Source organism: Vidua chalybeata, chromosome 4 (genome assembly GCF_026979565.1).
Source record: "Vidua chalybeata isolate OUT-0048 chromosome 4, bVidCha1 merged haplotype, whole genome shotgun sequence".
In the NCBI taxonomy this organism is placed as follows: Eukaryota; Metazoa; Chordata; class Aves; order Passeriformes; family Viduidae; genus Vidua; species Vidua chalybeata.
In genome coordinates, this window is record NC_071533.1 from 71,047,218 (window position 1) to 71,075,204 (window position 27,987).

The window sequence follows — 27,987 nt, forward strand, 5'->3', positions numbered from 1 at the left end:
GCACAGGTGACACAGGTGACAGGTGGCACAGGTGGCACAGGTGACACAGGTGGCACAGGTGGCACAGGTGGCACAGGTGACACAGGGCACGGAGCTCTCCTCTTTATTGCACACGTAGGGAGGGGACCCCGCTGTCCCCAGCCGTGCCACCTCTGCCATGCAGCGAGGACAGGGCCGGCCGCAGCTTCCAGAGGACAGGGACCCGCCGGGGGGGCTGGCGGTGTCCCTGCGTGTCCCCGAGGCGTCCCCAAGGTCACTTCTTGAGGAGCTGTGCCCGGGCCCGGTTGAGCTTCTCGGCCACGGCGCCGTCGGTGCCGGGGGAGCACCGGGCCAGCACCAGGCTCATCTCGGCCTCGTTCTTGCGCTCCACGGCCGCCTCGGCCGCCTGCTCCAGGTCCCTGCGGCGCCAGGGAGCCGTGAGGGGACAGCGCGGGGCAGGGGACAGCGCGGGGCAGGGGACAGTGTGGGGCAGGGGACAGCGTGGGACAGGGGACAATGCGGGACAGGGGACAGCGCGGGGCAGGGGACAGTGTGGGACAGGGGACAGTGTGGGACAGGGGACAACACGGGGCAGGGGACAGCGCGGGGCAGGGGACAGCGTGGGACAGGGGACAGCGTGGGGCAGGGGACAATGCGGGACAGGGGACAGCGTGGGGCAGGGGACAGCGTGGGGCAGGGGACAATGCGGGACAGGGGACAATGCGGGGCAGGGGACAGCGCGGGGCAGGGGACAGCGTGGGACAGGGGACAGCGTGGGACAGGGGACAGTGTGGGACAGGGGACAATGCGGGGCAGAGGACAGTGTGGGACAGTGGACAGTGTGGGACAGGGGACAATGCGGGGCAGGGGACAGTGTGGGACAGGGGACAATGTGGGACAGGGGACAGCGCGGGGCAGGGGACAGTGTGGGACAGGGGACAATGCGGGGCAGGGGACAGCGCGGGACAGGGGACAGCACGGGGCAGGGGACAGCGCGGGACAGGGGACAGTGTGGGACAGGGGACAGCGCGGGGCAGGGGACAGCACGGGGCAGGGGACAGCGCGGGGCAGGGGACAGCGTGGGACAGGGGACAGCGCGGGGCAGGGGACAGCGTGGGACAGGGGACAGCGCGGGACAGGGGACAGCACGGGGCAGGGGACAGCACGGGGCAGGGGACAGCGTGGGGCAGGGGACAGCGTGGGGCAGGGGACAATGCGGGGCAAGGGACAATGCGGGGCAAGGGACAATGCGGGGCAGGGGACAATGCGGGGCAAGGGACAATGCGGGGCAGGGGACAATGCGGGACAGGGGACAATGCGGGGCAGGGGACAGCGTGGGACAGGGGACAATGCGGGGCAGGGGACAATGTGGGGCAGGGGACAGCGCGGGACAGGGGACAGCGTGGGGCAGGGGACAGCGCGGGGCAGGGGACAGCGCGGGACAGGGGACAGCGTGGGACAGGGGACAGCGCGGGGCAGGGGACAGCGCGGGACAGGGGACAGCATGGGGCAGGGGATAATGCGGGGCAGGGGACAATGCAGGGCAGGGGACAGCGTGGGGCAAGGGACAGCGCGGGACAGGGGACAATGCGGGGCAAGGGACAATGCGGGGCAAGGGACAGCGTGGGACAGGGGACAATGCGGGGCAGGGGACAGCGTGGGACACGGCTTCTCGTCGCTGTCCCACCGCCCCGGCCGCTCCCGGGGTCCCCGTGGGCGTCGCCCCCTCCCCAATCCCCGCTGCTGCCCCGCTGGGAGCTCCACTGTGTGCTGCCACATCCCCACGAGGGTCCCGGGATGTCCCCACGAGGGTCCCCTGGATGTCCCCCACCCATGAAGGTCCCCGGGATGTCCCCACGAGGGTCCCCGGGATGTCCCCCCCGGCGCACCCCACGAGGACGAAGGCCTTGACGCGCTGCTCGGGCGGCACGCGGGGCGCGTATTTCTTGGCCTCGTAGCGGTTGTGGTGCTTCACCGCCACCTCCACGAAGGGCTGGGGAGGGAGGAAGGGCAGGGAGAGGTGAGGAAGAGGAGGATGGAGGGGCTGGAGAGGGGAGGAAGAGGATGGGAGGGTGGGAGAGGGAAGAGTGTGGAAGAGTTGGAATGGGGAGGAAGAGGATGGAAGAGATGGAGAGGGGAGGAAGAGGATGGGAGAGATGGAGAGGGGAGGAAGAGGATGGGAAAGATGGAGAGGGGAGGAAGAGGATGGGAGAGATGGAGGGGGAAGAAGATGGGAGGGCAGAAGGGAGGAAGAGGATGGGGAGATGGAGAGGGGAGGAAGAAGATGGGAGGGTGGGAAAGGGAAGAAGATGGGAGGGCAGAAGGGAGGAAGACGATGAGAGAGATGGAGAAGGGAGGAAGAGGATGGGGAGATGGAGAGGTGAGGAAGACAATGGAAGAGCAGGAATGGGAAAGGAACGGGAAGGGAATGGAGGGATGAAGAAGGGAGGAAGAGGGCGGGAGAGATGGAGAGGGGAAGAAGAGGATGGGCAATTTGGAGAAGGGAGGAAGAGGATGGGAGGCCGGGAGAGAGGAGGAAAAGGATGGTGGAGGTGGAAAGGGGAGGAAGAGGATGGGAATGCAAGGATGGGAGGGCTGGAGAAGGAGGAAGAGGATGGGGAGATGGAGCAGGAAAGAAGGAGATGGCAGAGCTGGGCAAGGGAGGAAGAGAACGGGAGAGACGGAATTGGGAGGAAGAGGGTGGGAGGGTTGGAGAGAGGAGGAAGAGGATGGTGGAGGTGAAAAGGGGAGGAAGAGGATAGGAGAACTGGAATGGGGAGGAAGAGGATGGGAAGGCAAGGATGGGAGGGCTGGAGAAGGAGGAAGAGGATGTGAGGGTTGGAGACAGGGAGAAAAGGGTGGGAAGGACGGGGAGGAAGAGGATGGTGGAGCAGGAGAAGGGAGGAAGAGGAGGGGAGGGCAGGGAGGGGAGGAAGAGGATGGTGGAGCAGGAGAAGGGAGGAAGAGGAGGGGAGGGCAGGGAGGGCAGGAAGAGGCTGGGAGAACTGGAACTGGGAGGAAGGGGATGAGAAGGCAGAGAGGGGAGGAAGAGGATGGTGGAGCAGGAGAAGGGAGGAAGAGGAGGGGAGGGCAGGGAGGGGAGGAAGAGGATGGTGGAGCAGGAGAAGGGAGGAAGAGGAAGGGAGGGCAGGGAGGGGAGGAAGAGGATGGTGGAGCAGGAGAAGGGAGGAAGAGGATGAGAAGGCAGGGAGGGGAGGAAGAGGATGGTGGAGCAGGAGAAGGGAGGAAGAGGACGGGAGGGCAGGGAGGGGAGGAAGACGCTGGCAGGACAACGAGCAGCCCAAGCTCTCACCAGGTACCCAATGGGCGACTTCTTGCTCTTGGAGAACTTCTCCATCTCCTCCCAGTCCCCGCGCGTGGCCAGGGCGTTGATCTTCAGCCACCAGTACCTGGGGAAGGGGCGCAGGGGGTCGGGGCTGTCCCTGGAGCCCCCCCAGCCCCAGCCCAGAGCCCGTCCCCACCTCTTGTCCGGGATCCTGAAGTCCCGGTAGAGCTGCTCGGCGCGCTTGTGGTGCCCGTCCAGGATGAGGGTGGCCACGGTGTCGTGCAGGGACAGGTCCAGGTAGGGCTTGTCCAGCTCCTCCTGCAGGTGCCGCTGCAGCCGCAGCAGCTTGATCTGCTCCTCCGTGGCCTGGGGACACGGGGACAGCTCCAGGGCCGCTGGCCCAGCCTCGATGTCCCCAGCCTCGCCCTGGCCCAGCCTCGATGTCCCCAGCCCCACCCAGGCCCAGCCTCGATGTCTCCGGCCCCACCTTGGCCCAGCCTCGATGTCCCTGTCCCAGCCCTGATGTCCCCAGCCCCACCCTACCCCAGCCCTGAGGTCCCTGTCCCATCCTCGATGTCCCCAGCCCCACCCTGGCCCAGCCTCGATGTCCCCATCCCAGCCTCGATGTCCCCAGCCCCACCCTACCCCAGCCGTGTAGTCCCTGGCCCAGCCTCGATGTCCCTGTCCCAGCCCTGAGGTCCCTATCCCAGCCTTGTAGTGCCTGTCCGAGCCTCAGTGTCCCCAGCCCACCCTCAAAGTCCCTGTCCCAGCCTCGATGTCCCCAGCCTTGATGTCCCTGGCCCAGCCTCGATGTCCCCAGCCCCACCCAGGCCCAGCCTCGATGTCCCCAGCCTCACCCTGGCCCAGCCCCAGAGTCCTGGTCCCAGCCCTGAGGTCCCTGGCCCAGCCTCGATGTCCCTGGCCCAGCCTCGATGTCCCCAGCCACACCCTGGCCCAGCCTTGATGTCCCTGTCCCAGCCCTGAGGTCCCTATCCCAGCTTTGTGGTGCCTGTCCCAGCCTCAGTGTCCCCAGCCCACCCTCAAAGTCCCTGTCCCAGCCCTGAGGTCCCCTATTCAGCCTCAAGGTCTCTGTCCCAACCTTGGGGTCCCTGTCACAGTTCCAGGGTCTCCATCCCAGCTTTGGGGGTCCCTGCACAAGCCCTGAGGTCCCCGATCCAGCCTTGGAGTCCCTGTCCCAGCCTCAATGTCCCCAGCCCAGCCCCAGGGTCCCCATCCCAACCTGAGGTCTCTTTCCCAGCCCTGTCCCATCCTTGGGGTCCCTTTTCCAGCTCTGTCACAGCCTTGGAGTGGCTGTCCCAACCCACAGTCCCCCATCCCAACCCTGAGGTCCCCAGTCAAGCCTCGGTGTCCCTGGGCCAGCCTCAATGTCCCCAGCCCAGCCCTGAGGTCCCTTCCCCAGCTGTATCCCACCCTTGGGGTCCCTGTCCCAGCCTCAATGTCCCAATTCCAGCCTTGGTGTCCCTGACCCAGCCCCAGGGTCCCTGTCCCAGCCTTTACTGTCCCTGTCTCAGCCTCAATGTCCCCATCCCAGCCTCAGGGACATTGTCCCAGCCTCAGTGTCCCAATTCCATCCTTGGGGTCCCTGTCCCAGCCTCAATGTCCCAATTCCAGCCTTGGTGTCCCTGTCCCAGCCTTGTCCCTGTCTCAGCCTCAATGTCCCCATCCCAGCCCCAGGGTCCCCATCCCAGTCCCAGGGTCCCTGTCCCAGTCCCAGGGTCCCTGTCCCAGTCCCAGGGTCCCCATCCCAGCTTTGGGGTCCCTGTACCAGCCCGGCCCCATCCTCGATGTCCCTGTGCCAGCCTCGATGTCCCCATTCCAGCCATGCCCCTGGACAGCCAGCCTTGTCCCCAGGGCAGGCACAGGTGACCTTGTCCCTGGTGTCCCTGGTGTCCCTGGTGTCCCTGGTGTCCCCGGTGGCACCTGGGCACTCTCACCTTGGCAGCGAAGTCGTTCTTGGCCTTGTAGAACTCGTCCAGAGCATTCTGCAGCGCGGCCACGCGGCCCTCGATCCGCTGGGAGCGGCATGGGGACGGCACGGGGACACAGCACGGGCATGGGGACATGGCACGGACACAGGGACATGGCACGGGCACAGGGACATGGCATGGGCATGGGGACATGGCACGGACACGGGGACATGGCACGGGCACAGGGACATGGCATGGGCACAGGGACATGGCACGGGCACAGGGACATGGCATGGACACGGGGACATGGCACGGACACAGGGACACGGCACAGGCATGGGGACACAGCACGGGCACGGGGACATGGCACGGGCATGGGGACATGGCACGGGCACGGGGACATGGCACGGACACAAGGACATGGCATGGGCACGGGGACATGGCACGGGGACATGGCACGGGACACGGCACGGGCATGGGGACATGGCACGGGCACGGGGACATGGCACGGGCATGGGAACATGGCACGGACACGGGGACATAGCATGGGCACGGGGACATGGCACGGGCACAAGGACATGGCATGGGCACAGGGACATGGCACAGACATGGGGACATGGCACAGTCATGGCACGGACACGGGGACATGGCACGGGCACGGGGACACGGCATGGATGTCGTACGGACACGGCACGGTCATGGCATGGACACGGGGACATGGCACAGACATGGGGACATGGCACGGACATGGGGACATGGCACGGGCACGGGGACATGGCAGAGACATGGCACGGGCACGGGGACACGGCACGGGTACGATTACATGGCATGGACATGTCACACACATGACACGGGGATGTGGCATGGACACAAGGACATGGCATGGACACGGAGACATGGCACGGACATGGGGACACGGGGACGTGGCATGGACATGGGGACATGGGGACATGGCATGGACATGGCATGGACACAGGGACATGGGGACATGGCACAGACACAGGGACATGGCACAGACAAGGACATGGCACAGGGACACAGCATGGACATGGCACAGGGATGGCACAGGGACACAGCACAGGGATGTCACAGTCATGGCACAGGGACAGGGCACAGGGATGGCACAGGGATGTCACAGTCATGGCACAGGGACAGGGCACAGGGATGGCACAGGGACAGGGCACAGGGATGGCACAGTCGTGGCACAGGGACAGGGCACAGGGACAGGGCACGGACACGTCATTCCATGGGTGGGATCCCCGGACAGCTCCTGAGCCCGGGCAGGATCCCACACCTGGCACACGGGCACGGTCCCCCACAGCCCCGGCGTGCAAACTGGCGAGTGCCCGTCCCCAGAGCCCCATTCCCACATCCCAAACCCCAGAATTCCCAGATTCATCCCAAATCCTGCAATTCCCCCATCCCAAATCCTGGCATTCCCTCCATCCCAAATCCCACAATTCCCAGCTCCATCCCAAATCCCACAATTCCCTCCATCCCAAATCCCACAATTCCCAGATCCATCCCAAATCCTGCAATTCCCCCATCCCAAATCCCGGAATTCCCAGCTCCATCCCAATCCCTGACACCCCCCCATCCCAGTCCTGCAATAATTCCCAGCTCCATCCCAAATCCCACAATTCCCTCCATCCCAAATCCCACAATTCCCAGCTCCATCCCAAATCCCACAATTCCCTCCATCCCAAATCCCACAATTCCCAGCTCCATCCCAAATCCCAGAATTCCCTCCATCCCAAATCCCACAATTCCCAGATCCATCCCAAATCCCACAATTCCCAGCTCCATCCCAAATCCCAGAATTCCCTCCATCCCAAATCCCACAATTCCCAGATCCATCTCAAATCCCAGAATTCCCAGCTCCATCCCAATCCCTGCCATTCCCACATCCCAATCCCCCAGTTCCCAGCTCCATCCCAATCCCTCAATTCCCCCATCCCAAATCCTGCCACTCCCCCATCCCAAATCCCACAGTTCCCAATTCCATCCCAAATCCCACAGTTCCCCCATCCCAAATCCCAAACCCCAGACCCCAAACCCCTCCAAATTCCCAAACCCATACCCCCATTCCCCCATCCCAAATCCCAGATTTCCCAGCTCCATCCCAATACCACAATTCCCAGCTCCATCCCAACCCCTGCCATTCCCACATCCCAATCCCCCAGTTCCCAGCTCCATCCCCCATTCCAAATCCTGCCATTCCCCCAATCCCAAATCCCACAATTCCCTCCATCCCAGATCCCTCATTTCCCCATCCCAAATCCCACAATTCTCCCCATCCCAATCCTGCAATTCCCAGATCCATCCCAAATCCCACAATTCCCTCCATCCCAATCCCCCAATTCCCAGCTCCACCCCAATCCCGCAATTCCCCCATCCCAAATCCTGCCACTCCCCCATCCCAAATCCCACAGTTCCCCCAAATCCCAAAGCCCTGACCCCAAACCCCGCTGACCCTCTGGCAGTAGCCCCCCAGCACGTGCAGGTTGCCCAGCTCCTGGTGACCCCTGAGCGCCCCAAAACCCCCCCAAAACCCCACATTCCCCCATCCCAAATCCCACAATTCCCCCAAATCCCAAAGCCCCGACCCCAAACCCCGCTGACCCTCTGGCAGTAGCCCCCCAGCACGTGCAGGTTGCCCAGCTCCTGGTGACCCCTGAGCGCCCCAAAACCCCCCCAAAACCCCACATTCCCACATCCCAAATCCCACAATTCTCCCCATCCCAAATCCTACAATTCCCAGCTCCATCCCAATCCCGCAATTCCCCCATCCCAAATCCTGCCACTCCCCCATCCCAAAACCCGCAATTCCCAATTCCATCCCAAATCCCACAGTTCCCCCATCCCAAATCCCAAACCCCAGACCCCAAACCCCCCCCAAAACCCCACATTCCCAAACCCAGACCCCCATTCCCCCATCCCAAATCCCTGATTTCCCAGCTCCATCCCAATCCCTGCCATTCCCACATCCCAATCCCCCAGTTCCCAGCTCCATTCCCCCATCCCAAATCCTGCCATTCCCTCTATCCTAGATCCCCATTTCCCCATTCCAAATCCCACAGTTCCCAATTCCATCCCAAATCCCACAATTCCCCCAAACCCCAAAGCCCTGACCCCAACCCCCGCTGACCCTCTGGCAGTAGCCCCCCAGCACGTGCAGGTTGCCCAGCTCCTGGTGACCCCTGAGCGCCCCAAAACCCCCCCAAAACCCCACATTCCCCCATCCCAAATCCCACAATTCCCCCAAATCCCAAAGCCCCGACCCCAAACCCCGCTGACCCTCTGGCAGTAGCCCCCCAGCACGTGCAGGTTGCCCAGCTCCTGGTGGTTGTCGTCCTGGTTGTACAAATCCTTCAGCGTCTCCCGCTCCTGGTGCCGGCAGAACTGCGGGGACAAGGGACATTCGGGGTCAGGGGACACCCAGGGGGTCAGGGGGACACCTTTGGGGTTTTTGGGACACCTTTGGGGTCAGGGGGAGACCTTTGGGGTCAAGGGACACATTTGGGGTCAGAGGGAGACCTTTGGGGTCAAGGGACTCCTTTGGGGTCAAGGGACTCCTTTGGGGTCAAGAGGACACATTGGGGGTCAAGGGGACACCTTTGGGGTTTTCGGGACACCTTTGGGGTCAGGGGGAGACCTTTGGGGTCAGGGGGACACCTTTGGGGTCAGGGGGACACCTTTGGGGTTTTTGGGACACATTTGGGGTCAGAGGGAGACCTTTGGGGTCAAGGGGACACCTTTGGGGTTTTTGGGACACCTTTGGGGTCAAGGGACATCTTTGGGGTCAGGGGGACACCTTTGGGGTCAAGGGACTCATTTGGGGTCAAGAGGACACATTGGGGGTCAAGGGACTTCTTGGGATCAAGGGGACACCTTTGGGGTTTTTGGGACACCTTTGGGGTCAGGGGACACCCAGGGGTCAAGGGGACATCTTTGGGGTTTTTGGGACACCTTTGGGGTCAGGGGGAGACCTTTGAGGTCAAGGGACTCCTTTGGGGTTTTTGGGACACCTTTGGGGTCAAGGGACACCTTTGGGGTCAAGGGACATCTTTGGGGTCAAAGGGACACATTTGGGGTCAGAGGGAGACCTTTGGGGTCAAGCAACACCTTTGGGGTCAGGGGGAGACCTTTGGGGTCAAGGGACACATTTGGGGTTTTTGGGACACCTTTGGGGTCAAGGGACTCCTTTGGGGTCAAGAGGACACATTGGGGGTCAAGGGACATCTTAGGGTCAAGGGGACACCTTTGGGGTTTTTGGGACACCTTTGGGGTCAGGGGACACCCAGGGGTTTTTGGGACACCTCTGTGGTCAAGAGACACCTTTGGGGTCAGGGGACACCATTGGGGTTTTGGGGGAGTCGCTGCCCCAAAGTTCCTCAGGGGTTTTGGGGTGGGGGTCACTGGCTGGGGAGGGTGTCAGGGGTTTTTTGGGGTCACTCAGGGGTTTTGGGGTTTTGGGGTGCTGACCTAGCGGTACAGGCTCTGCTCTCAGGGGTTTTGGGGTCACTCAGGGTTTTTTTTGGGGTCACTCAGGGGTTTTGGGGTTTTGGGGTGCTGACCTAGCGGTACAGGCTGTGCTCTCAGGGGTTTTTGGGGTCACTCAGGGGTTTTGGGGTTTTTGGGGTGCTGACCTGGCGGTACAGGCTCTGCTCTCAGGGGTTTTTGGGGTCACTCAGGGGGTTTTTTGGGGTCACTCAGGGGGTTTTTTGGGGTGCTGACCTGGCGGTACAGGCTGTGCTCTCAGGGGTTTTTGGGGTCACTCAGGGGTTTTGGGGTTTTTGGGGTGCTGACCTGGCGGTACAGGCTCTGCTCTCAGGGGTTTTTGGGGTCACTCAGGGTTTTTTTTGGGGTCACTCAGGGGTTTTGGGGTTTTGGGGTGCTGACCTGGCGGTACAGGCTGTGCTCTCAGGGGTTTTTGGGGTCACTCAGGGGGTTTTTTGGGGTCACTCAGGGGTTTTGGGGTCACTCAGGGGTTTTTGGGGTGCTGACCTGGCGGTACAGGCTGTGCTCTCAGGGGTTTTTTTGGGGTCACTCAGGGTTTTTTTTGGGGTCACTCAGGGGTTTTTGGGATGCTGACCTGGCGGTACAGGCTCTGCTCTCAGGGGTTTTTTTGGGGTCACTCAGGGTTTTTTTTGGGGTCACTCAGGGGTTTTTGGGGTTTTTGGGGTGCTGACCTGGCGGTACAGGCTCAGGGCCACGGGCTGGTTCTGTAGGGTCATGAAGAAGGAGCCGCGGTTGAGCTCGTTCTTGAGGTGCAGCACAACCGTGTACACTGCGGGGCCGGGAACGGGGGTGGGGACAGGAACGGGGGTGGGGACAGGGACAGGGTTGGGGACAGGGACAGGGTTGGGGACACGGGGACAGGGTTGGGGACACGGGGGTTGGGGACAGAAGGGTTTTTTGTTTGGGGTTTTTTCCTGCACCTCCCAATCCCTTCCGTGCCCCCCTGACCTTCCACGTGATCCCCCAAATCCCAAAATGATCCCAAGGGGCTCCCACAGACCCCAAAATGATCCCAATGAGCTCCCCAAAGACCCCAAAATGATCCCAAGGGGCTCCCCCAGACCCCAAAATGATCCCAAGGGGCTCCCCCAGACCCCAGAATGATCCCAAGGGGCTCCCCCAGACCCCAAAACGCTCCAAAGGGGCTCCCTCAGACCCTATAACTTCCCCAAGGTGCTCCCCCTGATCCCAAGTAGCTCCCAAGGAGCTCCCCAAAGACCCCAAAATGGTCCCAAGGGGCGCCCCCAGACCCCAAAATGAGCCCAAGGGGCTCCCCCAGACCCCAAAATGAGCCCCAGGGGCTCCCCAAAGACCCCAAAATGATCCCAAGGGGTTCCCCCAGACCCTATAACTTTCCCAAGGTGCTCCCCCTGATCCCAAAATGTTTCCAATGAGCTGCCCAAAGACCCCAAAATGATCCCAAGGGGCGCCCCCAGACCCCAAAATGATCCCAAGGGGCTCCCCAGAGATCCCAAAATGAGCCCAAGGAGCTCCCCCAGACCCCAAAATGTTCCCAAGGAGCTCCCCCAGACCCCAGAATGATCCCAAGGGGTTCCCCAAAGACCCCAAAATGATCCCAATGAGCTCCCCAAAGACCCCAAAATGATCCCAAGGGGCTCCCCCAGACCCCAAAACGCTCCAAAGGGGCTCCCTCAGACCCTATAACTTCCCCAAGGTGCTCCCCCTGATCCCAAGTAGCTCCCAAGGAGCTCCCCAAAGACCCCAAAATGATCCCAAGGGGCTCCCCCAGACCCCAAAATGAGCCCCAGGGGCTCCCCCAGACCCCAAAATGAGCCCAAGGGGCTCCCCCAGACCCCAAAATGAGCCCCAGGGGCTCCCCAAAGACCCCAAAATGATCCCAAGGGGTTCCCCCAGACCCTATAACTTTCCCAAGGTGCTCCCCCTGATCCCAAAATGTTTCCAATGAGCTGCCCAAAGACCCCAAAATGATCCCAAGGGGCGCCCCCAGACCCCAAAATGATCCCAAGGGGCTCCCCAGAGATCCCAAAATGAGCCCAAGGAGCTCCCCCAGACCCCAAAATGTTCCCAAGGAGCTCCCCCAGACCCCAGAATGATCCCAAGGGGTTCCCCAAAGACCCCAAAATGATCCCAATGAGCTCCCCAAAGACCCCAAAATGATCCCAAGGGGCTCCCCCAGACCCCAAAACGCTCCAAAGGGGCTCCCTCAGACCCTATAACTTCCCCAAGGTGCTCCCCCTGATCCCAAGTAGCTCCCAAGGAGCTCCCCAAAGACCCCAAAATGATCCCAAGGGGCTCCCCCAGACCCCAAAATGAGCCCAAGGGGCTCCCCCAGACCCCAAAATGAGCCCCAGGGGCTCCCCAAAGACCCCAAAATGAGCCCAAGGGGTTCCCTCAGACCCTGTAACTTCCCCAAGGTGCTCCCCCTGATCCCAAAATGTTTCCAATGAGCTCCCCAAAGACCCCAAAATGGTCCCAAGGGGCGCCCCCAGACCCCAAAATGATCCCAAGGGGTTCCCCAAAGACCCCAAAATGAGCCCAAGGTGCTCCCCCTGATCCCAAAATGTTCCCAAGTAAGTAGCTCCTCTAGACCCTATAACTCTCCCAAGGGGCTTCCCCACCCCCAAAATATTCCCAAGGGGCTCCCCCAGACTCCACAACGTTCCCAAAAGGCTCCCCAAAGACCCCAAAATGAGCCCAAGGGGCTCCCCCAGACCCCAAAACGCTCCAAAGGGGCTCCCCCAGACCCTATAACTTCCCCAAGGTGCTCCCCCTGATCCCAAAATGTTCCCAAGGGGCTCCCCCAGATCCCAAAATGTTCCCAAAGGACTCCCCAAAGACCCCAAAATGATCCCAAGGAGCTCCCCAAAGACCCCAAAATGTTCCCAAGGCACTCTCTGAGACCCCAAAATATTCCCCAGTAGCTCCCCTGGACCCTATAAATCTCCCAAGGTGCTCCCCCCAACCCCAAAACATTCCCACAGGGCTCCCCCTGGTCCCAAAATGTTCCCAAGGGGCTCCCCCAGACCCCAAAATGATCCCAAGCAGCTCCTCTAGACCCTATAACTCTCCCAAGGCGCTTCCCACCCCCAAAATGTTCCCAAGGTGCTCTCCCAGACCCCAAAATATTCCCAAGAGGCTCCCCCAGACTCCACAATGTTCCCAAGAGGCTCCCCAAAGACCCCAAAATGCTCCCAAGGGGCTCCCCCAGACCCTATAACTTTCCCAAGGTGCTCCCCCTGATCCCAAAATGTTTCCAATGAGCTCCCCAAAGACCCCAAAATGGTCCCAAGGGATTCATCCAGACTCCAAAATGATCCCAAGCAGGGCCCCTAGACCCTATAAATCTCCCAAGGTGCTCCCCTCAACCCTAAAACATTCCCAAGAGGCTCTCCCAGACCCTGAAACGGTCCCAAGGGGCTCCCCAGACCCCAAAACATTCCCAAAAGGCTCCTCCAGACCCCAAAACGGTCCCAAGGGGCTCCCCAGACCCCAAAACAGTCCCAAAAGGCTCCCCCAGACCCCAAAAGGCTCCCCCAGACCCCAAAACATTCCCAAAAGGCACCCCCAGACCCCAAAACAGTCCCAAGAGGCTCCCCCATACCCCAAAATTCTCCCCCAGAGCCCAAAACATTCCCAAAAGGCTCCCCCGGACCCCAAAAGGCTCCCCTAGACCCCAAAAGGCTCCCCTGGACCCCAAAACGGTCCCAAAAGGCTCCCCCGCACCCCAAAAGGTTCCCCTGGACCCCAAAAGGCTCCCCCAGACCCCAAAACATTCCCAAGAGGCTCCCCCATACCCCAAAAGGCTCCCCCAGACCCCAAAATGGTCCCAAAAGGCTCCCCTAGACCCCAAAATTCTCCCCCAGAGCCCAAAACATTCCCAAAAGGCTCCCCCAGACCCCAAAACAGTCCCAAGAGGCTCCCCCGGACCCCAAAAGGCTCCCCCAGACCCCAAAACATTCCCAAAAGGCTCCCCCGGACCCCAAAAGGCTCCCCTAGACCCCAAAAGGCTCCCCTAGACCCCAAAAGGCTCCCCTGTACCGCAAAACATTCCCAATAGGCTCCCCTAGACCCCAAAAGGCTCCCCTAGACCCCAAAAGGCTCCCCCGGACCCCAAAAGGCTCCCCTGTACCCCAAAACATTCCCAATAGGCTCCCCTAGACCCCAAAAGGCTCCCCCAGACCCCAAAACATTCCCAAAAGGCTCCCCCAGCCCCCAAAAGGCTCCCCCAGCCCCCAAAGCCCCCCGGGCCCCGCTGTCCCCTCACCCAGGTCGGTGTCCCCGCTCTCGATGGCTTTGCCCAGGGCCAGCTTGCTCCGTTTCATCTTCAGCAGCAGCGGCACCTGCTCCCCGCTCCGGGGCTCGTACTCCAGCAGCTGGGCAGGGGACAGCAGTGTCACCCGGGGGTGGCAGTGCCACCCCGCGTCCCCTCCCCCGGGCCACCAGCCCACCTTGATGGCCAGCTCGGCGCGGCCGCAGTCGTAGGCGCGCGTGGCGATGTCCGAGTAGGAGATGCCCGCCGCGTCCCCGAGCTTCTGGTTGATGGCCTGGGCCACCTCCTCGTCCGACTTGTCCTTCTGCTGCACCTGTGGGGACACCGAGGGGCGTCCCCAGGTGTCCCCAAGGCGGGGTGGGGGTGTCCCCAGGGGTGTCCCCTCACCTTGTAGCAGGCCCAGTGTGCCAGGATGCGGCTGACGCCCTGCATCTCCGGCAGGCGCAGGAACTCGCAGATGCGGATGGCCAGCGGGTACAGGCGGCGCAGGACCAGCCTGGGGACACCGCGGGGACACGGACGTCAGGGGGGACAGGGACATCAGGGGGACATGGAGGGGTCAGGGGGATACTGGGGGAAAGGAGACACCAGGGGGACAGGGGACACAGGGGGACAGGGGACACCGCGGGGACACGGACGTCAGGGGGGACACGGAGGGACCAGGGGGATACTGGGGGAAAGGGGACACCGGGGGGACAGGGGACACGGGGGGACAGGGACACCGCAGGGACAGGGACATCAGGGGGGACACGGACATCAGGGGGACATGGAGGGGTCAGGGGGAAATGGGGGGAAAGGGGACACAGGGGGACAGGGACATCAGGGGGGACATGGAGGGGTCAGGGGGATACTGGGGGAAAGGGGACACCGGGGGGACAGGGGACACCGTGGGGACAGAGACATCAGGGGGGACACGGACATCAGGGGGACATGGAGGGGTCAGGGGGATACTGGGGGAAAGGAGACACCAGGGGGACAGGGACATCAGGGGGACAGGGGACACCACGGGGACACGGACGTCAGGGGGGACACGGAGGGACCAGGGGGATACTGGGGGAAAGGGGACACCAGAGGGACAGGGGACACCGTGGGGACAGGGACGTCAGGGGGGACACGGACGTCAGGGGGACATGGAGGGGTCAGGGGGAAATGGGGGGAAAGGGGACACAGGGGGACATGGACATCAGGGGGACAGGGACGTCAGGGGGGACATGGAGGGACCAGGGGGAAATGGGGGGAAAGGGGACACTGCGGGGACAGGGATGTCAGGGGGGACACGGAGGGGCCAGGGGATGTGGAGGGGTCAGGGGGAAATGGGGGGAAAGGGGACACCAGGGTCAGGGGGATACGGGGGGACAGGGACACTGGGGGGACAGGGACATCAGGGGGGACACGGAGGGACCAGGGGGAAATGGGGGGAAAGGGGACACCGGGGGACAGGAGGCACAGGGCGACAGGGACACTGTGGGGATATGGAGGGGTCAGGGGATGTGGAGGGGTCAGGGGGATAGGGGGGGAAAGGGGACACTGGGGGGACAAGGGGCACAGGGGGACAGGGACATCAGGGGTGTCAGGAGACGTGGAGGGGTCAGGGGGATAGGGGGGAAAAGGGGACATTGTGGGGACAGGGACATCAGGGGGGACAGGGGACATCAGAGGGACATAGAGGGGTCAGGGGACATTGAGGGGTCAGGGGGAAATGGAGGGAAAGGGGACACGGGGCACAGGGGACATCAGGGGTGTCAGGGGACATGGAGTGGTCAGGGGGAAATGGGGGGAAAAGGGGACTCAGGGGGGACAGGGACATCAGAGGGGTCAGGGGACATCAGGGGGACATAGAGGGGTCAGGGGGATAGGGGGGGAAAGGGGACACAGGGGCACAGGGGACAACAGGGGGGACATGGGACATGGTGGGACAGGGGACATGGGGGGAACACAGAGACACATGAGGGGTCGAGGGGACACCCGGGGGGTCAGGGGACACACGGAGGGGACAGGGGACACACAAGGGGTCAGGGGACATGGGGGGGATCAGGGGACATTGGGGTACAGCGGGATATGGGGAGACAGGGGGACATGGAGGGGACAGGGGGACATGAAGAGGACAGGGGACACCGTGGGGATGGGGACACCAGGGGGGTCAGGGGGACACCCAGAGGGGGCCCAGGGAATTGAGGAGCTGGGTTGGGTTTGGGAGGTCCCCAAGTGCTGGGAGCTGCTCAGCCCCTGGATATGGGAATGGGAAGGGGGATGTGGGATGGGAATTTGGGATGGGGATGGGGAATGTGGGATGGGAGTTGGGATGGGGAAATTGGGATGGGGAATTTGGGATGGGGGATGTGGGATGGGGGATGTGGGATGGGGGATGTGGGATGGAGGATGTGGGATGGGGAATTTGGGATGGGGGATGTGGGATGGGGAATTTGGGATGGGGGATGGGGAATGTGGGATGGGGGATGTGAGATGGGGAATTTGGGATGGGGATTGAAGGATGGGGAATGTGGGATGGGGAATTTGGGATGGAGAATTTGGGATGGGGAATGTGGGATGGGGGATGTGGGATGGGGAATTTGGGATGGGGATTGAGGGATGGGGGATGGGGGATGGGGAATTTGGGATGGGGAATGTGGGATGGGGAATGTGGGATGGGGAATTTGGGATGGAGAATTTGGGATGGGGATTGAGGAATGGGGGATGGGGAATGTGGGATGGGGGATGTGGGATGGGGAATTTGGGATGGGGATTGAAGGATGGGGAATGTGGGATGGGGAATTTGGGATGGAGAATTTGGGGTGGGGATTGAGGGATGGGGGATGGGGAATGTGGGATGGGGAATTTGGGATGGGGGATGTGGTATGGGGAATGCAGGATGGGGATTGAGGGATGGGGGATGTGGGATGGGGAATTTGGGATGGGGGATGTGGGATGGGGAATGCAGGACGGGGATGGGGAATGTGGGGTGGGAACCTCAGGACGAGGAATGTGGGGATTTTGGGATATGCAACACAGGATGAGGATATTAGGACAGGGACTGTGGCATGGAGAATTCGGGAACCGCGGGAAGGCTCGGGACGCTGCCGGGGCTGTGGGGCTCTCACCTGTCCAGCAGCACCTCGATGGTGAGCTGCTTGTATCTGTAGGGACAGTCAAGGCACATTTGGGATCACAGCTGCCCCGGGAACGCCCCGACCCCACTGCAGGCAGGAGGATACTGGGTGAAGGTGAGCGGGATCCCGATCTGGTAGTCCCGGATGGCGTTGAGGACCCGCAGGTCCTGGCACATGCGCACGAACCCCTCCGGGGGGAACTTATCCAGGAAACACTTCCCAAAGGAAGCTGCCTGTGGGATCAGGGGGGGAAAATCAGGGAAAATCCTTCGGCTTCATGCTCCCTCCTCCTCCTCCTGCTGCTGGCTCACCCTCAGCAGGGATTTCTGGGTGTCGGGCTCGTGCTCGTAGCCCGCGGCCTCGATGCACTGGCCCACGGCCTCGGGGAGCAGCTGCTGCTCCCGGATCTCCCGCAGGTACTCGTCGGCCTTCTGGCTCTCCTTCTGCAGGAAAAGGGGAATGGGGAAAGCCCGGGAACCCCTGGGAATTCCTGGGATGCCAGCCTGGCAGGGCTCTCTGGGAAGGGGACGTACCTCGTACTCCTTCTGTGCCTCCAGCAGCAGAGCGCCCGGAGCCATGGAGGCGATGCGGAAAATCTCCTGGCTGGCCTCTGCAGGGACGGGCACAGAACGGGCATGAGGGGCTGCTCCAGCCCGGGGCTGGCACCTGATCCCACTGCCAGGACCTGGCAGCACCCTACAGCTTCCATGATCCCCTCCAGCACCGGGATTGTGGAATGGGTTGGCTGGGAAGGGACCTTAAACCCCATCCCGCTCCCACCCCATCCGTGACACCTCCTGCTAGCCCGGGGTGGATCCAAGCCCCGAAGTCCAGCCTGGCCTTGGACACTGCCAGGGATCCAGGGGCAGCCACAGCTGGGAATTCCTGAGAATTCTCTGGGAATTCCCAGCCAGGAATTCCTTGCCAAGATCCCAGCCCAATCTCCCCTTTCCCACTGGGAGCCATTCCCTGGCTCCTGTCCCTCTGTCCCTTGTCCCCAGTCCCTCTCCAGCTCTCCTGGAGCCCCTCCAGGGACTCTGAGGATTCCCTGGATTTTCCCTTCTCCAGGGGAACGTTCCCAGCTCTCCCAGAGCAAAAGAGCTCCAGAATCCTGGAATGGTTTGGTTTGGAAAAGACCTTAAATCCATCCAACCCCACCCCATCCATGGGCAGGGACAGCTCCCACTACCCCAGCTGGATCCAACCTGGCCTTGGGCACTGCCAGGGATCCAGGGGCAGCCACAGCAAATCTGGGAATTCCAGCCCAGCCAGCAATTCCTTGCCAAGATCCCAGCCCAATCTCCCCTTTCCCAGTGGGAGCCATTCCCTGGCTCCTGTCCCTCTGTCCCTTGTCCCCAGTCCCTCTCCAGCTCTCCTGGGGCCCCTTCAGGGACTCTGAGGATTCCCTGGAATTTTCCTTTCTCCAGGGGAACATCCCCAGCTCTCCCAGCCTGGCTCCAGAATCCCAGACTGGTTTGGGTGGGAAGGGACCTTAAATCCCATCCAGGTGTCCCACCAGGGGACACCTCCCACCATCCCAGGTGGATCCAAGCCCCAATGTCCAAACCTGCCCTTGGACACTGCCAGGGATGGAGCATGCACAGCTCCTCTGGGAATTCCCGGGCCGGGTTCCCACATGCCAGGAGGGCAGGGAACGCACCTGGGATCTCGTGCAGGAACTCGTGGGAGCTGCGGGACAGGATGCGGACCCCGTCCAGCTCGGGCACCAGGAAGGAATCCTCATCCAGGACAAAGCTGGGCTCCAGCTAAGGGCTGGGCACGGACACGACTCCGGGGGCAAGCCCGGCACGGCACCGCCGGGACAGCGCCGAGGGACGGGAATCCCGTGGGATGGGGGAGGGCCCGGGGGATCCCATGGGATGAGGGAGGGCCTGGGAACATCCCATGGGATGGGGAAAGGGCCCGGGAACATCCCCTGGGACACAGGAACGACCTGGGAGCATCACATGGGATGGGGAAAGGACCTGGGAACATCCCATGGGATGGGGAAGGACCTGGGAACATCCCATGGGATGGGGAAAGGGCCCAGGAACATCCCATGGGATGGGGAAAGGACTTGGGAACATCCCATGGGATGGGGAAAGGGCCTGGGAACATCTCATGGGACACAGGAACAACCTGGGAGCATCACATGGGGTGGGGAAAGGACCTGGGAACATCCCATGGGATCAGGGGAAGGACCTGGGAGCATCCCCTGGGACAGGGGAAGGACCTGGGAGCATCCCATGGGATGGGGAAAGGACTTGGGAACATCCCAGGGAACAGAAAAGGATCTGGAAGCCACTGTGGGGGTTGGGAGCATCCCATGGGATAGGAAAGGAACTTGGGAACATCCCAAGGGATGGGGAAAGGACTTGGGAACGTCCCATGGGAGAGAAAAAGACCTGGGAACATCCCATGGGACAGGAAAAGGACCTGGGAGCCATTGTGGGGGTTGGGAGAATCCCATGGGATAGAGAAAAGACTTGGGACCATCCCATGGGACAGGAAAAGGACCTGGAAGTCAGAGTGGGGTCGGGAACATCCCATGGGACAGAGAAGGACCTGGGACCATCCCATGGGACAGGAAAAGGACCTGGGACCATCCCATGGGACAGAGAAGGACCTGGGAACATCCCATGGGACAGAGAAGGACCTGGGACCATCCCATGGGACAGGAAAAGGACCTGGAAGTCAGAGTGGGGTCGGGAACATCCCATGGGACAGGAAAAGGATCTGGGAACATCCCATGGGACAGAGAAGGACCTGGGAACATCCCATGGGACAGGAAAAGGACCTGGGACCATCCCATGGGACAGAGAAGGACCTGGGACCATCCCATGGGACAGGAAAAGGACCTGGAAGTCAGAGTGGGGTCGGGAACATCCCATGGGACAGGAAAAGGATCTGGGAACATCCCATGGGACAGGAAAAGGACCTGGGACCATCCCATGGGACAGAGAAGGACCTGGGAACATCCCATGGGACAGGAAAAGGACCTGGGACCATCCCATGGGACAGAGAAGGACCTGGGACCATCCCATGGGACAGGAAAAGGACCTGGAAGTCAGAGTGGGGTCGGGAACATCCCATGGGACAGAGAAGGACCTGGGAACATCCCATGGGACAGGAAAAGGATCTGGGAACATCCCATGGGACAGGAAAAGGACCTGGGACCATCCCATGGGACAGAGAAGGACCTGGGAACATCCCATGGGACAGGAAAAGGATCTGGGAACATCCCATGGGACAGGAAAAGGACCTGGAAGTCAGAGTGGGGTCGGGAACATCCCATGGGACAGAGAAGGACCTGGGAACATCCCATGGGACAGGAAAAGGACCTGGGACCATCCCATGGGACAGAGAAGGACCTGGGAACATCCCATGGGACAGGAAAAGGATCTGGGAACATCCCATGGGACAGAGAAGGACCTGGAAATCAGAGTGGGGTCAGGAACATCCCATGGGACAAGGGAAGGACCTGGGACCATCCCATGGGACAGAGAAGGACCTGGGACCATCCCATGGGACAGAGAAGGACCTGGGACCATCCCATGGGACAGGGAAGGACCTGGGACCATCCTATGGGACAGGGAAGGACCTGGGAACATCCCATGGGACAAGGGAAGGACCTGGGAACATCCCATGGGACAGGGAAGGACCTGTGAGCACCCCCTGGTTCCAGGGCAGGCCCTGGGAGCATCCCTGGGGCCAGAGCACCGAGGGGACCCGCGGGGCAGCGGCCTGGGTGCCAGGGGAGGTGGCAGCAGCCCCCGGCGTGTCCCCTGTCCCCAAAGGATACCGGATGCACTCCGAGGAGTTGCCCACCACCATCAGCTGCCGCTCCCAGGCCAGCACCACGGCTCGCTGCCGGCTGCGGGGCCGCGTGCACCTGCGGGACCCCAAGCCCTAAAGCCCGGCCCCGGGGACCCCCAAAGCCGCAGCGGGGACACCCCGGGGGTGCCACGGGGCTGGGGGTGCCAGGCGGGCACTGCCAGGGACGGGGACAGCCCGCTCACCAAACCATCTGCTGGGGCGGGGAGCGCACGCCGGTGTGGAACTCACAGAACTTCTCCTGTGGGACAGGAGAGGGGTCAGGGACACACCCGGGTGGGAACTGGGGATGGGGGGACTGGGAATGGGGGGACTGGGGATGGGGGAACTGGGAATGGGGGAATTGGGAATGGGGGGACACACCCGGATGGGAACTGGGAATGGGGGGACTGGGAATGGGGGAACTGGGAATGGGGGAACTGGGAATGAGGGGAACTGGAAATGGGGGAACTGGGAATGGGGGAACTGGGAATGGGGGAATTGGGAATGGGGGAATTGGGAATGTAGGGAATTGGGAATGGGGGGAATTGGGAATGGGGGAACTGGGAATGGGGGGACTGGGAATGAGGGGAATTGGGAATGGGGGAACTGGGGATGGGAGAACTGGGAATGGCAGAACTGGGAATGTGGGGAATTGGGAATGTGGGGGACTGAGAGTGTGGGGAACTAAGAGTGTGGGAACTGGGAATGTGGAGAACTGGGAATGAGGGGAATTGGGAATGGGGGAACTGGGGATGGGGGAACTGGGAATGGGGGAACTGGGAATGAGGGGAATTGGGAATGGGGGAATTGGGAATGGGGGAACTGGGAATGTAGGGAATTGGGAATGGGGGAACTGGGAATGTGAGGAACTGGGAGTGAGAGGAACTGGGGCAGGCCAGGGGAGCTCACCTTGAGCGAGGCCGTTCCCATCCAGACGGTGCCGGAGTCGGAGAAGAGGGCGAGGTGCCGGTGGGTGAAGGACACGGCCACGCGCAGGAACGGCCCCGCCGAGGGGCTCAGCCCGGGGGGCGTCTGCCAGGACAGCGGGGTCACCGGGGGACACCGATGGGGACACCGGAGTGACCCCCCAGTGACACCGTCAGGACAGCGGGGTCACCAATGGGGACACCGGAGTGACCCCCCAGTGACATGGTCAGGACAGGGGGTCACCAATGGGGACACCGGAGTGACCCCCCAGTGACACCGTCAGGACAGCGGGGTCACCAATGGGGACATCAGAGTGACCCCCCAGTGACACCGTCAGGACCAGGGGGTCACCAATGGGGACACTGGAGTGACCCCAGAGTGATGTGGTCAGGACAGGGGTGTCACCATGGGCACCACTGGGGTCTCAGAGTGACCCCCAAGTGACGAGGTCACCAATGGGGACATTGGAGTGACCCCAGAGTGATGTGGTCAGGACAGGGGGTCCCTTCCCACCCGCTCAGCCCTCGGATCTTTTCCATGTTGGTGCCTGGGAGAGTGGGGGGAAGGGGTGGGAGAGAGTGGGGGGGGGGCTGGAAGCATCCCATGGGATGAGGAAGGATCTGGGAACATCCCATGGGATCAGGGGAAGGGTCTGGGAGCATCCCATGGGATGAGGAAGGATCTGGGAACATCCCATGGGATCAGGGGAAGGGTCTGGGAGCATCCCATGGGATCAGGGGAAAGATTTGGGAGCATCTTATGAGATCAGGGGAAGGGTCTGGGAGCATCCCATGGGATGGAGAAGGGTTGGGAGAATCCTATGGAACAAGGAAAGGATCTGGGAGCATCCCATGGGACAAGGAAAGCACCTGGGAATATCCTATGGGGTGGGAAAAGGACCTGGGAATGTCCTGTGGGGACTATCCCACGGGACAGAAAAAGGACCTGGGGATGGGAAAGGAACTGGGAGCATCCCATGGGACAAGGAAAGGATCTGGGAGCAACCTAAGGGACAAGGGAAGGATAAGGGAACACATGGAATAGGGAAAGGACCTGGGAACATGCCAGGGGACAGGAGGGACAGGAGAAGGACTTGGGAATATCCCACGGGATAGAAAAATGACCTGGGAACATCCCAGGGGACAGGAGGGACAGGGGAAGGACCTAGGAGCATCCCACGGCACAAGGAAAGCACCTGGGAATATCCTGTGGGATGGGAAAAGGAGCTGGGAATATCCTGTGGGACAGGAGGGACAGGAGAAGGATTTGGGAATATCCCTTGGGATGGGAAAATGACCTGGGAGCACCCAAGGGGACAAGGGAAGGAGCTGGGAACATCCCATGGGACAGGAAAATGACCTGGGAGCATCCCAGGGGACAGGAGGGACGGGGAAAGGACCTAGGAGCATCCCACGGCACAAGGAAAGCACCTGGGAATATCCTGTGGGATGGGAAAAGGAGCTGGGAGCATCCATGGGACAGGAAAAGGACTTGGGAATATCCCATGGGAAGGGAAAATGACCTGGGAGCACCCAAGGGGACAGGGGAAGGATCTGGAAACATCCCATGGGACAGGGGAAGGACTTGGGAATATCCCATGGGACGGGAAAATGACCTGGGAACATCCCAGGGGACAGGGGAAGGATCTGGGAACATCCCAAGGGACAGGACAATGACCTGGGAGCATCCATGGGGACAGGGGAAGGAGCTGGGAACACCCCAAGGGACAGGACAATGACCTGGGAGCACCCATGGGGACAGGGGAAGGAGCTGGGAAGACCCCAAGGGACAGTGGGGACACTGGGGACACTGGGGACAGCGGGGACAGCGCAGCCCCGCCCCAGGTTGCCTCACCAGCACGGAGCAGGAGGTGTTGTCCAGCAGGAAGAGCTCCTGTCCCATGGCCAGCAGCACCATGGTCACCCTGTCCTGGGCCAGCACGGCCCAGCACGGCGGGGGCTTCTGCAGCCCTGCGGGGACAGCGTGACAGCCTGGGGACACGGGCAGGCAGGGACAGAAGAGGGACAGCGGGGGACAGTGGGATAGGGACAGGAAAGCAGTGGGGGCAGGGGGGACAGAGGGGACAGGGAGTGACAGACAGAGGGGGGATTGGGGACAGAGGGCACTGAGGGATGGTGGGACAAGGAGGGGACACATGGGACAAAAGCGGGGACAGGGGTAGACAGAGAAGGACAGAGAGGGACAGTGGGGACAGAACAGAGGGGCATGGGGGACAGCGGGGATTGGGGACAGAGGGACAGAAGGGGAACAGGGAGTACAGAAGGGGACAGAAGGGGACATGGGGACACCCACCAGGCACCTCGGGCAGGCGGCGCAGCTTGAGGTCGTCGATGTTGGTGGCGAGGGAGAAGCGCAGCGCTCCCGTCAGGATGGCCACGCCCGTCCCGAACTCCGTGTGGAAAACCTGCGCCTCCAGCACGTGGTTCTGCAGCACCTCCTGCAGGACACGGCGGGGAGGGGACACCTTTGGGGACACCTTTGGGGACACCTCTGGGGACACCTCTGGGGACACCGGGGCTCGGCTGATGCAGGCAGCGAGGAGGGGAACGTTCTGCTCTCCGGGATGGATCCCAGCTCCTTCCCGAGGGATGGGGCAGCCCCTGGCTCCCCGTGGTGCCCCCAGGAGCCGGTTCTGCATCCCCCCAAACCCCACCCAGGGCATCTCACAAGGGGCAGAAGGAGGGGGAAACGGAGGAGATGACATGGGGTGGGATTTTGGGAAGGAATTCCTGGCTTGAGGGTGAGGAGGGGCTGGGATGGAATTCCCAGAGAAGTTGAGGCTGCTCCTGGATCCCTGGGAGTGTCCAAGGCCAGGCTGGACAGGGCTTGGAGCCACCTGGGGTGGTGGAAGGTGTCCCTGCCCAGGGTAGGGGTGGAATGGGATGGGCTGTGAGGTCCCTTCCCACTTGCCCCATCCCAAATCCCATCCCAAATCCCATCCCAAATCCCATCCCAAATCCCATTCCCTCACGTTTCCCATGCTGAAGTGCCGCTTGAACTCGCAGAACAGGTTGTAGACCAGGACAGTCCCGTCCTCCTGGATGCACAGCAGGTCCTCCCCCGCTGTCCAGCCCAGGTGCACCAGGTGGCCGCTCTTCCACTGGGAATGGCACGGGAAGGGTCAGCCCCGAGCCAGGGATGGCCCTCCAGGGACACACCTGGGCTGGCTGAGGTCTGACAGCTTGTCCAGAGCTTGGACACCTCACCTGGAGATCCAACACCTCACCTGGAGATCCAACACCTCACCCAGAGGTCCAACACCTCACCCAGAGATCCAACACCTCACCCAGAGATCCAACACCTCACCCAGAGCTTGGACACCTCACCTGGAGATCCAATACCTCACCCGGAGATCCAACACCTCACCCAGAGGTCCAACACCTCACCCAGAGGTCCAACACCCCATCCAGAGGTCCAACACCCCATCCAGAGGTCCAACACCCCACCTGCCCTGGCTCTGCAGATCCCTGCAGTCCTGGCACTGTCCCTCCACTGCCCCATGTCCCCCTCAGCCCCGGCAGGGGGGAAGGAGGATGTTCCTGTGGCTCCAGTCCTCATCCCATCCTCCTGTCCCACCCCTGGGCAGCAGGGAAAGGATTCTCCTGCTCCAAACCCATCCCATCCTCTCCTTCCATGCCAGGGCAGCTCCCTCTCCCCTGTCCCCCAAACCCGGGCGTGTCCGTCCCCCCCGGCTCACCGGGACACTGGCCAGGAGCAGCCCCGAGGCCGAGTAGATCTCCAGGAGCGGGCGGGCGCCGGGGGTCTTGTCCCGCCGGGAATTCCTCAGCAGAGCTGGGACGAGGAGGGGACAGTCCCTGAGCCATGGGCGGCACAGGCCCGGCTCGGGGAGGGGGGGCTCGGGGGGCTGCACCCACCGATGGGACCCCCGTACGGGGCAGCGGCCACCACGCAGTCCCGCAGGTCCTCCCGCAGCCCCCATTCCATGGAGTAGAGCTCCAGCTTCCTGCCGGGACACGGAGAGATGGAGGGATGGAGGGATGGATGGATGGATGATGGATGGATGGATGGATGGATGATGGATGATGGGTGGATGGATGATGGATGATGGATGATGGATGATGGATGATGGATGGATGGATGGATGGATGGATGATGGATGATGGATGGATGATGGATGGATGATGGATGGATGGATGGATGGATGATGGATGGATGGATGATGGATGGATGGATGGATGATGGATGGATGGATGGATGGATGGATGGATGGATGATGGATGGATGGATGGATGATGGATGGATGATGGATGGATGATGGATGATGGATGGATGGATGGATGATGGATGGATGATGGATGATGGATGGATGATGGATGGATGATGGATGGATGGATGATGGATGGATGGATGATGGATGGATGGATGGATGGATGGATGGATGATGGATGGATGATGGATGGATGGATGATGGATGGATGGATGGATGGATGGATGATGGATGGATGGATGGATGGATGGATGGATGGATGATGGATGGATGGATGGATGGATGGATGATGATGGATGGATGGATGGATGGATGGATGGATGGATGGATGGATGATGGATGGATGATGGATGGATGGATGATGGATGGATGGATGGATGATGGATGATGGATGATGGATGGATGGATGGATGGATGGATGATGGATGATGGATGGATGGATGATGGATGATAGATGGATGGATGGATGGATGGATGGATGATGGATGGATGATGGATGATGGATGGATGATGGATGGATGATGGATGGATGGATGATGGATGGATGGATGATGGATGGATGGATGGATGGATGGATGGATGGATGATGGATGGATGATGGATGGATGGATGATGGATGGATGGATGGATGATGGATGGATGATGGATGGATGATGGATGGATGGATGATGGATGATGGATGATGGATGGATGATGGATGATGGATGATGGATGGATGGATGGATGATGGATGGATGGATGATGGATGGATGATGGATGGATGGATGGATGGATGGATGGATGAATGGATGATGGATGGATGGATGGATGAATGGATGATGGATGGATGGATGGATGGATGGATGGATAATGGATGGATGGATGATGGATGGATGGACAGATGGATGGATGATGGATGGATGGATGGATGGATGGATGGATGGATGGATGGATGATGGATGATGGATGGATGATGGATGGATGATGGATGGATGGATGGATGGATGGATGGATGGATGGATGGATGGATGGATGGATGATGGATGATGGATGGATGATGGATGGATGATGGATGGATGGATGGATGGATGGATGGATGGCAGTCACAGAGATGGGAAAGCCACAGAGGGTGCCCACCCCCAAACCAGCCCTGGGACACCCCCGACAGACCCCTGGGGCCCTGAGATCCACAGACACCCCAGGAACCCCCATAGACCCCCAGGGATCCCCCAGACCAGCCCAAGGAGCCGGGGCCACCTCAGGACCCCCCCACAGGACCCTCCTCTCAGCCAGCCCCAAGACCACCCTAAGACACCTCAACCATCCCCAGGACCCCTTCCCAGCCAGCCCCGAGATCCATGGGCACCACGAGACCCCTCCAAGAACCCTCAGAACCGCACAGCCACCGCCGGGACCCCCGTCCCAGCCAGCCCCAAGACTCGTGCCCACCCAGGGCCCCCCTCAACCCCCCGGGACCCCCGTCCCCGCCAGCCCCACGGCTACCCCAGACCCCCACCCCAGCCCTCTCCGGGACCCCCTTTTCCAGCCCTGCCATCCCCATTCCCATCCCTGGCATCCCCCCGAGCACCCCGGAGCCCCCCAAGCACCACCGGGACCCCCGAGCAGCCCCGGGACCCCCGAGCGCCCTCAGGCCGGTGCCGCCGCCGCTGCCCCTCACCGGTAGAAGGTCTCCTCGCCCAGCGGGTTCCAGTTGGCCGTGTAACAATCCATGGCGCGGCCGGGACGGGGGAACGGGGATGGGCTGAGGGGAACCGGGACCGGGACCGGGACCGGGATCGGGACCCGGCGGTCCCGGCGCTTCCCTCACCGCGCCACGCCCCGCGCGTCGCGCCGTGACGCCAGGCTGGGCGCCGCCATCTTGGATGAGGGCACGGGGCAGGTGAATGGGGAACCGCCGCCATCTTGGGTGAGGGCTGTGGGAA

The 27,987-nt window shown here is 61.7% G+C and overlaps 1 protein-coding gene across 1 annotated transcript; it reads right to left on the reverse strand.

Moving 5' to 3' along the window:
* Positions 1–80: 80 nt before the first annotated feature.
* Positions 81–27,899, reverse strand: VPS16 (VPS16 core subunit of CORVET and HOPS complexes). The gene is made up of 24 exons (XM_053941865.1): positions 27,723–27,899; positions 25,713–25,801; positions 25,535–25,629; positions 24,809–24,937; positions 24,130–24,274; positions 23,671–23,786; positions 21,799–21,921; positions 21,093–21,148; positions 20,876–20,965; positions 18,734–18,828; positions 17,607–17,683; positions 17,385–17,516; positions 17,179–17,306; positions 17,065–17,100; positions 14,354–14,462; positions 14,145–14,279; positions 13,961–14,069; positions 10,386–10,483; positions 8,491–8,595; positions 5,221–5,298; positions 3,462–3,631; positions 3,293–3,389; positions 1,869–1,972; positions 81–398 (listed from the first exon to the last, which is right to left on the reverse strand). Exons 1-24 carry the CDS (start codon positions 27,773–27,775, stop codon positions 254–256), a joined length of 2,514 nt encoding a protein of 837 aa, XP_053797840.1. The 5' UTR covers positions 27,776–27,899; the 3' UTR covers positions 81–253.
* Positions 27,900–27,987: the final 88 nt, after the last annotated feature.